Source organism: Oratosquilla oratoria, chromosome 3 (assembly GCF_046742065.1).
Source record: "Oratosquilla oratoria isolate Oo_2021 chromosome 3, ASM4674206v1, whole genome shotgun sequence".
NCBI classification, from domain to species: domain Eukaryota; kingdom Metazoa; phylum Arthropoda; class Malacostraca; order Stomatopoda; family Squillidae; genus Oratosquilla; species Oratosquilla oratoria.
This window is the reverse complement of record NC_134779.1, coordinates 45,052,970-45,065,690: the sequence shown is the minus strand read 5'-3', so window position 1 is coordinate 45,065,690 and position 12,721 is coordinate 45,052,970. Positions and strand designations below refer to the sequence as shown.

General features: G+C 40.1%; 1 protein-coding gene across 1 annotated transcript; it reads left to right on the top strand.

Annotated features, from left to right (window-relative positions):
• Positions 1–7,445: 7,445 nt before the first annotated feature.
• LOC143018019 (uncharacterized) lies at positions 7,446–8,228 on the top strand. Its single transcript, XM_076173058.1, has one exon. The coding sequence runs from the start codon at positions 7,446–7,448 to the stop codon at positions 8,226–8,228; it is 783 nt and encodes a 260-aa protein (XP_076029173.1).
• The last annotated feature ends 4,493 nt before the right edge of the window (positions 8,229–12,721 follow it).

The window sequence follows — 12,721 nt, the reverse complement described above, 5'->3', positions numbered from 1 at the left end:
ATCCACCACAGCGATAATTTATTACTTTGTCCAGATGATATGATATATCCTCACCTCTCCCCATCCCATGAAGACAATTTCCTTCCCACAAGCGTTTGTGTGAAGAATAGCTACCACCTTCCTTGACTGGATTCTCCCCTGCATTTCAATTATGCTTTGCTTGACATTTATTTTCTTCATTTCTAACCTAACCTAATCTAGCCTAACCTAACCTAACCTAACATAACCTAATTTAATCTAATCTAGCCTAACCTAACCTAACCTAACCTACCTTAACCTATCCTAACCTAACCTAATTTAATCTAATCTAGCCTAACCTAACATAACCTACCTTAACCTATCCTAACCTAACCTAACCTAACCTAACCTAACCTAACCTAACGTAACTTAACTTAACCTAACCTAATCTAACCTAACCTGACCTGACTTAAACGGAACTTAACTAACATAACCTGAACTGGCATAACCTAAACTGTCCTGGACTGACCTAACCTGACCTGACCTAACCTAACCTAGCCTAAACTAAAACAACCTTGTTAACCTAACCCAGCCTGGTATATCGTACCTTAACCGAACATTGTTTAACCTACCACAGCCTAGACTAGATTACGCTGTTCTAACCTACCTAAAGCTAACCCAGTAAGCAGTTTCCTCCCCTGACTCGTTTACATGAATAAATTCGATTAACATTAGGACGCGGCACCGGTTAGGCGTCCTACCCACTACGCCACTACGTCTCAGTGAAATGGCAAGTACATGGAACCCAGACACGAGGGACATAAGAGCTATGTACAGTTTGGTGGGAGGATAGGTAGACAAATAGGTAGAGAGGTAGGTAGAGTGGAGGATACACGTGTGGGCAGGTAGACAGAGAAGTAGAAAGAGGTAGATAGGGGTAGGTAGACAGTCAAGTAGATAGGTAGACAAGTAAGTACGTAGGTAGAGAATGGGAGACAGGTAAGCAAACAGGTAGGCAGATATGTAGACAGATAGACAGGTATGTAAGATAGACAGGTAGATATAAGGAAAGGTAGATATGTAGATAGATAGGCAAAAAGATACGTGGACAGATAAGTATAAAACTAGAGATCGGTAGACAAGTATGAAGACAGGTAAGAAAATAAACGGTAGACAGGAAAGCAGGCAGTTAAGACATGTAGGTAAATTGAAAGGTAGACAGGGAGGGAGACAGTAAGGAAGACAGAAAGGTAGACAAGTAGATGGACGGGTACGCAACAGCCACAACTACTCCAGTGCCAGGTGGAGAGGTTGATGTTGGACTCCCGTCCGCCAGTTGAGGTTGATGGCACTCGGGGTCCGACAGTTGACCTTGACTTGGCAAGCTCCGTCGAGACAATGGATGATCCCGTCTTCCACCATATGTGTCCCCTATCGTACATCTGGCAGCCTCTGGGGTCACGACCGTCGCGTGTGACCTTCACTCCTTTTATTTATTTATCTATTTATTTATCTATTTATTTATCTATTTATTTATTCATTTACTTATATATATATATTTTTTTTTTTACTTTTATTTATTTCATTATTATTATTATTATTATTATTATTATTGTTTTTTTTTTTTTTTTTTTTTTTTTACAAGTGTATCTTCACGCTGGGTGGCACTTTTCCGTCAAACTATTCAATTCATCTCCGAGACGCCCCCTTCCGTCGCGAAGGGGTTAAAGAGTTAATCCACTTCCTCAAGACAGCTCCATGGTCTTGCAAACGTCTCTTTCTTAAACCACTAAGTTCGTTAACCGACTACCATTTGTCATAGCCGCCGCAATACTTTGGCGAAGATATACTGTCCTGGTATATATCATAACCAAGAGTATATTTCCTCTGACATTCCTTCCCCTCCCCCCCCTACCTCCTTCCACACCTTCTCTCCCCTCCTCCTCCTCCTCCTCCTCCTCCTCCTCCTCCTCCTCCTCCTCCTTTCCTTTTCTTCCCTCCTTCACTCCCTCTCCTTCCCTCCCCAGTCTTCCTTTCTCTTCCTTTTTTACCTTTCACCTCCTTCCCTTCCTTTATTCTCTCTCATTATTCAGTTCCCTTTCCTTTCCTTCACTATCTCTTTCCTCCCTCTTTTTTCCCTACTCTTCAACTTAGCCTTCCCTCTTTCCTTCTCTACCTCTTTTTCCCTCCTCCTCCCTCCATCTTCTTTCCTATCTCTCACTCCTCACCTCACCCTCCCTCTTTTTATCTCCCTTTACCTCCCCTCCTCCTCCCTTCCATCCCTCTCCCTCTCCTTTCTCCTTCCATACTTCTTTTCCTTAGCTCTCCTTCCATTCCTCTCCCTCTTTCTTTTTCTCTATCTTCCCCACTCTTCCTCCTATCCTCTTTTATTCCTCCGGTCTTCCTTCTCTCTTCCTTCATTCACGCTAACCAGAACAAACTTCATAAATCTTGCCACCTGACCCAAGGGAATATAATCGAAGGAGGTAGGAAGGTGGGAGGGAGGGAGGGAGGGAGGGTGACTGAAACTGAATAAAATCGTCCGGAGACACATTAAAAGCATCCATCCATCTGCTGTGCAATTGACTCCTGCTCTCTTGGTCATCTCTGGTCCTCTTATGTTTTTTTTTTTGTTTGTTTTTTTAACGAGTCTCCTTACTCTTTACTTCAGTCATCCACTTTTTGGTACATCCCTCTCTCTCTCTCTCTCTCTCTCTCTCTCTCTCTCTCTCTCTCTCTCTCTCTCTCTCTCTCTCTCTCTCTCTCTCTCTCTCCCTCTCTCTCTCTCTCTCTCTCTCTCTCTCTCTCTCTCTCTCTCTCTCTCTCTCTCTCTTTCTTCTCTTTATCTCTCTTTTTTATCGCCCTTTCTCTCTTTTTTATCGCCCTTTCTCTCTTTTTCTCGATTTTTCTGTCTTTCTCTTTTTCTCTTTCTTTTTCTTTTTCTTCATCTCTCTTTCTCTCTCCTTCTCTCTCTTTTTCTTTCTCTTTCTAGCTCTTTCTCTATCTATCTATGTATCAATCTATATCTCACTTCCCACACACACACAAACAGAAACATCTTCCCCTCTCTCTTTTTTTCTATCTATATTTCTTTCACTCTCTTTTTTTCTCCCTTGCTCTTTTCCTCACCCTTCTTTCTTTCACTTTTATTCTCCTCTCTCCTTTTTCTTTCCACCTTTTTTTTATGCCTTTCTTCTTCCCATTCTCTCCTTTCGTCAGTCTCTTTCTCCATCCTACTCTTTATCTTAGTAATTGTTAGTCATCAAATCAATTGTCTCTTACCTTTATATTTCACTGGTTTCTCTCTTATTCTTCTTCATTTTTCTACTTGGCTTTTTATCTCTTCCCCATATGCCAAGCATATTTTCCTCAATCATCATCTCCTCCTTCTCCTCCTTCTCCTCCCCTTCCCCCTCCTCCCCTTCCTCCTCCTCCTTCCACTTTCCCTCTTTATCTGTCAATCACTGTCTTTTCCTTTGTGTGTGCATTTGTCTAGTTCACATTCTCGTAGCACTTACGCACATACGCACACACCACACATACACACACACCACACATACACACACACACACACACACACACACACACACACACACACACACACACACACACACACACACACACACACACACACACACATATGTATATGTATATATATATATATATATATACATATATATACACATATATGTACATATATATATACATACATATATATATATACACATACATACATATATATATACACATACATACATATATATATATATATATATATATATATATATATATATATATATACATACATACATATATATATATATATATATATATATATATATATATATATATATATATATATATATATATAATAGCTTTGTGTGTGCGTGCGCTCGAGCACTCACGTATGTAAGTACGTAGGTAGATAGGTATCTACGTATGCATGTATACATAAACATATGTATTTATGGGTGAATGTTTATACTGTATAGTGTAACTTATGCAGTCTACGTTATCTGCTACGGTATTGTCCTTCGGCTCAACCTGTATCACAGAGTCGCACTATGTGATACATGTGTTTTGTTACCATATACCCCATGTTGTGTGGTACACTTGTTTAATTCCGTTATTGTCGTGCCATGACATAGTGCCATGGCACAGTGCTATTGTTTTGAGCCATGGCAAATGACACCATATCATGAACATGCATAAAAAATTACTAATGCGTGCCATGGCACAATGTATATTCCTGCTGCGTGCCATAATGTAAATCGTTTCATCCCTGAGTGCCATGATACGTCATACCTTGCTATGACACGTACCTACGTGCCATGGCACGATTTTTTTTGCGTGCCTTGGCACAATGTATATCCCTGCTGCGTGCCATAACGTGAATCGTTTCATCTCTGCGTGCCATGATACGTCATACTTTACCATGACACATACCTGCGTGCCATGGCGCAAAACGTTTCCTTGCTGCGTGACATGGCACATCACCCCGTGTCATGGCACCTGCATCCCCTTTCTCTTGGCGAGACACCTGTCTAATTGCAATCAGTTGGGCTCAGCAGTTTGCTGACTCACATCCTGTTCCCCTTCCCACACGTCAAGACTTTCCCCTCAGCCCCTGGTTTCCCCCCCCTCTTCCCCAAGTTCCCTTCCCCTATTATCGTTTTCCTTTACCTTCCCTCTCTCCCCTCTTCCACCTATCCTTCCCCTTTTCTTATCTTTTTTTACGTTTCTTTTCCTCCTTGTTTCCATTTTCTTATTTCTTTTCACTCCCCGCCCCTTCCATTTCAATTGTCTTTTCTATTTCTATCTACCTTTACCTTCCTCTCGGTTTCCACCTCCTCCTCCACCTTCATTTTCAATTCCTCTTTACTAAAGTTCCCCTCTCTTTCCCTAATTCCTTTCCCCTCTCATTTCCCTTTCCCTTAGTTCCTCTTTCCCTTCCACCTCTATTTCAACTCTCCTTCACCCAAATTCCACTCCCTTTTGATCGATCCACTTTCCCTTTCCTCTTGCCTTCTTCTCAACTCTCTTCCCTCTTTTTTCTTCTTTCTCTTCTATAATCAACTTTCCTTTGTCGTTCCCTTCCCATTTTCTCCTTCAATTCTCTCCTTCTATTCCCTCCCTCTACCCCGTTTCTCTTTTCCTCCATTTTCCTCCCTTCCTCTTCCATTTCCCTCTTCTCTTCCCTCTTCTTTCTTCCTCCATTTTCAATTTCTATCCATCCGTTTGCGATATTGACTGCCTTAGTGACACCCTATGTATCGTAGTCACGCAGTAATCATTCATGACTGAAAATTAATCTCCACTCAGAAAAGAATGATGGTTGTTTTTACCCTCTATCCCTCTATCCTGCTACCCACATCGGTGCCATGTTGTACCTAAGGATAGAAGCGCTAGCTATTGAAGAGAAAATATTTAGCCACTTCTGTTTCTCCTTCTCTCTTCCCTTTTGCTTCGTCCTTCACCTTTCTTTCTTTGCCCTTTCTCCTCCCCTTTCCATTCCTTCCTTTTCTCTTTACATTTCCCTTTCTTTGTCTCTGGTTCGTTTGAAAATCAAAATCGCATTATTATTTATTTATTTATGTATTTATTTATTTATTTATTTATTTATTTATTTATTTATTTATTTATTTATTTATTTATTTATTTATTTATTTATTTATCTATTTATCTATTTATCTACTTATCTATTTATCTATTTATCTATTTATTTATCTATCTATCTATTTATTTATTTATTTATTTATTTATTCATTTATTTATTTATTTATTCATTTATTTTTGTCCTCTACACTCCATATCAACCTATTGATTATAAAAACATTCCAACAGGTTGATAAAATCGTTTAGCGTCAACCAAAATAAAATTTGTGAAGTACGTCAAGCTGGCAATTAAGTAGTTAATCGGGTTTGTTTTGCCCTCATATCTATGGCGAATAAAATAACTTGCCGCCGCGACAGAATAAATTCAATTGATATTTTTACCGTAGCAATGAGTGAACAGCTGATTTAGATAAAGATGCATATGGTCAACCTTAATAGAATATGTGATGTATGTCACTAGGTAAAGAGGATATAGGCCCCGTCCTGGGTTCTTATTTTATAAACTTGATGCAATTGATACTTTAAGGTTTTAGTAACACCTCTACGGGCCAGAGTTACTTTTTTTTTATAATGATGATTGGAGCCTCAATCTCCATTCAAGGTTCAAGGAAAAATACTTATAATTTTGAACTTATACTCGCCTTCGAATCTCCTAGTCTTCTTGAATCCTTCCTTTACTACATAAATGGATCCATATCTTCGGCGAGGTAAAAACACCGGTTACAAACAACAAAATGCAATTACCTCGAAGAAAGACAAATCTTATGGCGCCTTCCCCATGTAAACTAAAACTCCACACTTCGCTTCGATGATACGTTCTATTTCTTTTGATTCTATTCAGCAAATAGGAGAAGGAGAAGGAATAGGGGATGGAGACGAAGAAAGAGATGAAAAGGGAGAGGGAAAGGGAGAGGGAGAGGGAGAGGAAAAGGGAGAGAGAGAAGGAAAAGGAGAGGGAGAATGAGAGGGAGAGGGAGAGGGAGAGGGAGAAGGAAAAGGAAAGGGAGAGGGAGAGGGAGAGGGAGAGGGCGAGGGAGAGGGAGAGGGAGAGGGAGAGGGAGAGGGAGAGGGACAAAGATACAGACACAGATAGATAATTCCGAAAAGCCAGCCCATTGTCATTCTTCCCTCCTTTCCTCCATATCTCCATCTGCGCCAAAGCCATTCACTTCACTCCTGAGTCCTCTCTCCTCCAGGTGTCAGGGAGGAGGCGATTTCCTACACTGCGTCATGACACAACATAAGGTCGAGGGACACCGCCCGTGAAGAGGGTTACTAACCATGACTTGTAAGAAGGCCATGTAGTATCTTCCGTGGCAAGATGGTGACAATGATATGATATACGAATATATATATATATATATATATATATATATATATATATATGTATATATATATTCGTATATCATATCATTGTCACCATCTTGCCACATATATATATATATATATATATATATGTATATATGTATATATGTATATATATATATGTGTGTATATATATATATATATATATATACACATATATATGTACATGTACATTTATATATATATATACAGTATATATATGTATATATACATATATATATATATATATATGTGTGTGTGTGTGTGTGTGTGTGTGTGTGTGTGTGTGTGTGTGTGTGTGTGTGTGTGTGTGTGTGTGTGTGTGTGTGTGTGTGTGATAAATGAATAATATTTGCATTACATGATCGTTTTCAATGTCGTATCGTGTACTGTATACACGAACTCGCCTTAATATTCGTGCTCGCATTTTTGACCTAATCTAAGCTCGTCTTCACGAATCATGACGAAAAAGGTCTTGGGCAGGAATTGGATTAAGAATTGGGAATACTTTTTCTTTGGACACAAAAATGGAGAAACCACGTGAGCTGACATGGATTGAAACAGAAGTCCTCCAGAGACTTCTCAAGAAAGGCAGACGTCACGGTGAAGGAACCTTTTCCAAGGTCCTCCTTCTTCAATCGGGGGACAGGAGAGCGGTCGCGAAGATCTACAAGAAGAAAAGGTTTTTGCCCGCCATGCTTAAAGAGGCCGAGGCTCTGGCAACGTTGTCAGGAGTTCCTCGTGTACCAACACTCTTTGGCGTAGGCAAAAACCCAGTGACTCTTATCACCAGCTGCGGGGGACGCTCTCTGTATAAATTGATTCTTCGAGGAAAGCTCTCAAAGTATCAGGCTGTCGACATCGGTCTTCAAGTCGCAGAGAGCGTTCGCCTGATTAATCTTCGTGGCTGGACGCATAACGACATAAAACTAGATAACATCGTCGTGACGAGGAACTGCGATCTTTGGGACGCAACTCTGATCGACTTCGGAAGTGCCGTTCGCATCGGCAAGGCCATTTACAGAAAGGACAAAACCGGTCACATCACTTTTCCTCACATTGCTCCCGAGCTTTTCAAGGGACGAGGAACTTCGTCTGCAAGTGATGTTTACTCGATCGGATATCTGTTGGCCTCTCTTATCGCCCACGAAGATCGAAATAAGGAAATTTCTCTTCTTATCGAAAGGGCAATGATTTATAATCCCAAGGATCGAATTTCAGTTGATGATCTTGTCCAAAGACTTCGTGATGTTCGATTCGACATCCTCTTGGACATCGTCACTGAACAGCTTTCTGCACTCAAAATTTGAGTTTTTTAACTATCGAAATTGTAATGAAAATTATCTTTGGATTACATTGAATTGCGTGATGATTCAACATCTTCATTGACATCATCGTTGTTACGCAACTTTGTTCACACTGGACCATTGGAATTGATACTAAAAGGAACTTTTATAAGCTTGGACATATAAAAGTTTTATATACACTGAAATGATGGAGTTTGAATTTTCTATGAAAAGCAATTTTTCATCAAGATTTGACCATATAAGATCGACTAAAACCGCTCCCTGTCCAAAACCCGTCACCGCGCGAATAAAACTATTTGAGCAAAAAGAGAAAATTAAAAATTATATAAACTGAAATAATTAACTTCAAATAATAACCCTCTGGTGGTTTCCCTCAGCTGAATAAAATCACCTGGCGACAACTGGAATAATCGACCATACGAAAATAAGAAGAAAAAAATTCTAATTAAATATTTCATTATATAGCAAAACAGCTTAATCACATGTCACATTTTTAATAAGCAATTTTACTTTGTTCATATCGACTTAATCGATTAAAGGAGACTGAAAGCACTGGACCTATCATCAAAGGAAGAAAGAAGAGAAAGAGGTGATTTGAGAGCATTGCTAAGACCATCAAAAGGAGAAGATAAGACTGAGAGGAGACCTTTTGGTATGGGACAGAATAGGAGAGAACGGGTCATAAACACCAATGGATCAGAGAATTGGGAAGGGAGAAAGGCCTGCCTGTGTGTAAGCGAGCACGCTCGTGTTTTATTTGTGTTTATTTTATTTTATTTTTCTTTATTTATTTATTTATTTTTGTGTGTGTGTGTTTGCTTGGGTGTGTGACAACAACAACAACGACGACAACAATGACAACAACAACAACAACAACAACGACAACAATGACAACAACAACAACGATGACAACAACAATAGCAACAACGACAATGACAACAACGAAAATTACAACCATATATAATATACAGTATGAAGTTACACGAAAGAGTGTTTCATGTACATCATTTAAAACATTGAAATTCTTTAATAAGCTTGGGATTATTTTTCTTAAACTAACTGGATTATTGAAGAAGTAGTATCGTTGATTCAGTAAAGAATAGATCTAATCAGGATAGTAGAACAGTGTAATAATAAAACATAAAAGTGATCAACATTATTTCAAATAGAGAATGGTCTCGAAATATCTATTCATAAGAGAATGTTAGGTAACTCTGGTCCGTAGGGATGTTACATAATTCACTAGAACATCAATAGAGGAATAACGACGATATCGTCAGGTAAAGTGAGAGCAAAGAATTCAGACTCGTGGAAGTATGAAATGGCGATATTAGCGCCAGACCGGAAGCGAGTAGCTGCGCCCGACCTCTTGATATCACAGTAAACAGTTAAGCACAGGAAAACTGCTTACATTGCGCAGAGTGGGGGGCAGCAACGTCAAGTTTATTTTGTTCTTTATGTGTGTGTGTGTGTGTGTGTGTGTGTGTGTGTGTGTGTGTGTATGTGTGTGTCTGTGTGTGTGTAGCGTGTGTGTGTGTGTGTGTGTGTGTGTGTGTGCGTGTGTGTGTGTGTGTGTGTGTGTGTGTGTGTGTGTGTGTGTGTGTGTGTGAGTGTGTGTGTGTGTGTGTGTGTGTGTGTGTGTGTGTGTGTGTGTGTGTGTGTGTGTGTGTGTGTGTGAGTATATGTGTGAGTCTCTGGCTATATATATATAGATATATATATATTTATATTATGTGTGTGTGTGTGTGTGTGTGTGTGTGTGTGTGTGTGTGTGTGTGTGTGTGTGTGTGTGTGTGTGTGTGTGTGTGAGTGTGTGCGCGCGCGCGTGTGTGTGTATATTCGTTTATATACATACTGTTGAAATACGTGCACTACTTATTTTGCCATTCTGATCTCGGTCACAAGAAAAATATATTTAGTAAAAGTATGCAGCGTCTACTGCATGTGCACCGGCCTATCCTCTAGTTGACAATACAGTCTCTACTTCACCAAAAATAACTCCAGTCTATTCTCAGTGATGATTCTACAACGGTCCCTAAATACCCTAAGGTCGCTCGCTTCCTTGACGTCTCGCATGACGTTTCAGTAACGTCAGTCTATTCCGTGAGATAGAATTTATGATGTCAGGACACATGACGTCATTGTTGTGAAATGTGATTTTTTTTTTTTTTTTTTTTTTTTTTTTTTTTTTTTTTATCTGAAGACTCATGGTAGCCATAGGGTACAGAGGATGATCTTAACATCGTTTCATCCTTTATACATTTTGAGATTAATCGCTGATCACACAGTAGGGAGCGTAAAGCCTGTGTTATCAGAAATCACGATGTCATCCTTTATCCTTTTTTAATCCTTTCTATTTACTATTTGCCCCTTTTGTCCTATTTTGTCCCTCTTCCTATTTCCTTGACTTCCTTTGTTTCCACATTGTCACCATAATTAAATAAAATCTCCTGGCTTTACTTAGAATAAAGTTTGTGAAGTGAGGCAGCGTAGACACGTCATAATTGTTTTTATCCATGACTTTTTCTTTCTTAGTCTCCTCCTTCCCTTATACTTACTACTTCTTTTCTTCCTTGTTTTGACTATTTATACCTCTATTTCCATCTCTATCTCTCTTTCTCTATATCTGTTTCTGTTTCTATCTCTGTCTCTATTTCTTTCTCTATCTCTATCTCTATCTCTATCTCTTTCTATATATCTGTTTCTGTCTCTATCTCTGTCTCTATTTCTTTCTCAATCTCTATCTCTATATCTCTATCTTTATCTCTATTTCTATCTCTACCTCTCGGTCTTGATCTTGTTCCTCCACTTGCTCTCACTCTTCCTCTTGCTCTCCCTCCATTGCTCTCTCTCTCTCTCTCTCTCTCTCTCTCTCTCTCTCTCTCTCTCTCTCTCTCTCTCTCTCTCTCTCTCTCTCTCTCTCTCTCTCTCTCTCTCTCTCTTTCTCTCTCTCTTTCTCTTTCTCTCTCTCTTTCTTTCTTTCTCTTTCTCTCTCTCTCTTTCTCTCTCTCTCTTTCTCTCTCTCTCTCTCTCTCTCTCTCTCTCTCTCTCTCTCTCTCTCTCTCTCTCTCTCTCTCTCTCTCTCTCTCTCTCTCTCTCTCTCTCTCTCTCTCTCTCTCTCTTTCTCTCTCGCTATATCTCTCTTTGCCCCATTTTCTTTCCTTGTGCAATTTTATAACTCCCTTTCTTTCTTTTCCACCTTGGCATTACTACCCTGATTTTTTTCCATTCTCTTTTCCTCTTTATTTTTTCTTTCTTTGTTTTCTTTTTGTTTTTTGTTTTTTACTCTCTCTCTCCCTTTCTCCCACTTCTCGTACATCCTCTTCGCCCTCATTCTCCTGTTTATCAGTGCATCTCTTTTTACCCACTAATTATCTCTTCCGTTTTCTCCTTTCATGTTTCTCATTTATACCTCTCCCTATCTGATTTTCATTTTCTTATTCCAATTATTCTGCCTTCCTTCCTCCTCCTCCTCCTCTTCCTCCTCCTCCTCCTCCTCCATCAACCACCAGTCTTCCTCCTATTCTTCTCTCACTCTACCTTCACCTCAAAATATTTAGTTATTCCCATTTCTTATTTACTTTGTCAATAACAACAAAGTCACTATCACCATTATTATGACTACCATCACCACCACCATCACGGCAATTATCACCATCACCACCACCATCACCACCACCACCACCATCACCACCACCATCACTATCCTCATCCATCTCCTCCACCTAGTGGACCCATTCTTCTTTTTTTCCCCTAATTTTCTCTTCTCTTCCATCTCTTTCCTCCTCTTCTTCCTTCTCTTCCTCCTCCTCCTCCTCCTCCTCCTCTTCCTAGGGCAGCCACGAAAGATGAGGTGCCACTGAAGCCTTTAATGAGGACCTCACTAACGAGAAGTAACAATCCCCGCATCACCACTACAACATGTATGATGGGGCAAGGATGAGGAAGAGGAAGAGGAGGAGATGGATGAGGAGGAAGAGTACAAGGAGGAGGAAGTGAAGGAGGAGGAGGAATACACGTAGGAGTAAGAGGAGGAGATGGGTGAGGAGGAAGAGTACAAGGAGGAGGAAGAGAAAGAAGAGGAGGAATACAAGGAAGAGGAAGAGGAGGAAGAGGAGTACAAAGAAGAATAAAATTAAGTGTAGGGGGCGTGGAAGAAAGAGACGGAGAGAAAAAAAAGAAGTAAAGGAAAAGAGGAAGGCGATGGAGGAGAAAGAGAAAAGAGAGATGAAAGAAAAGGAGGTAGAGGAGGAGGAGGAGGAGGAGGAGGAGGAGGAGGAGGAGGAGGAGGAGGAGGAGGAGGAGAGAGAGAGGTGAAGTAAATGTAGTGGGGGAGTAGAGGGAAAAGTAAGTTTAGAAGAAATACTAGGAAAGAAGGAGGAGGAGGAGGAGGAGGAGGAGGAGGAGGAGGAGGAGGAGGAGGAGGAGGAGAGAGAGGTGAAGTAAATGTGGTGGGGAAATAGAAGGGAAAGTAAGTTTAGAAGAAGTAATAGGAA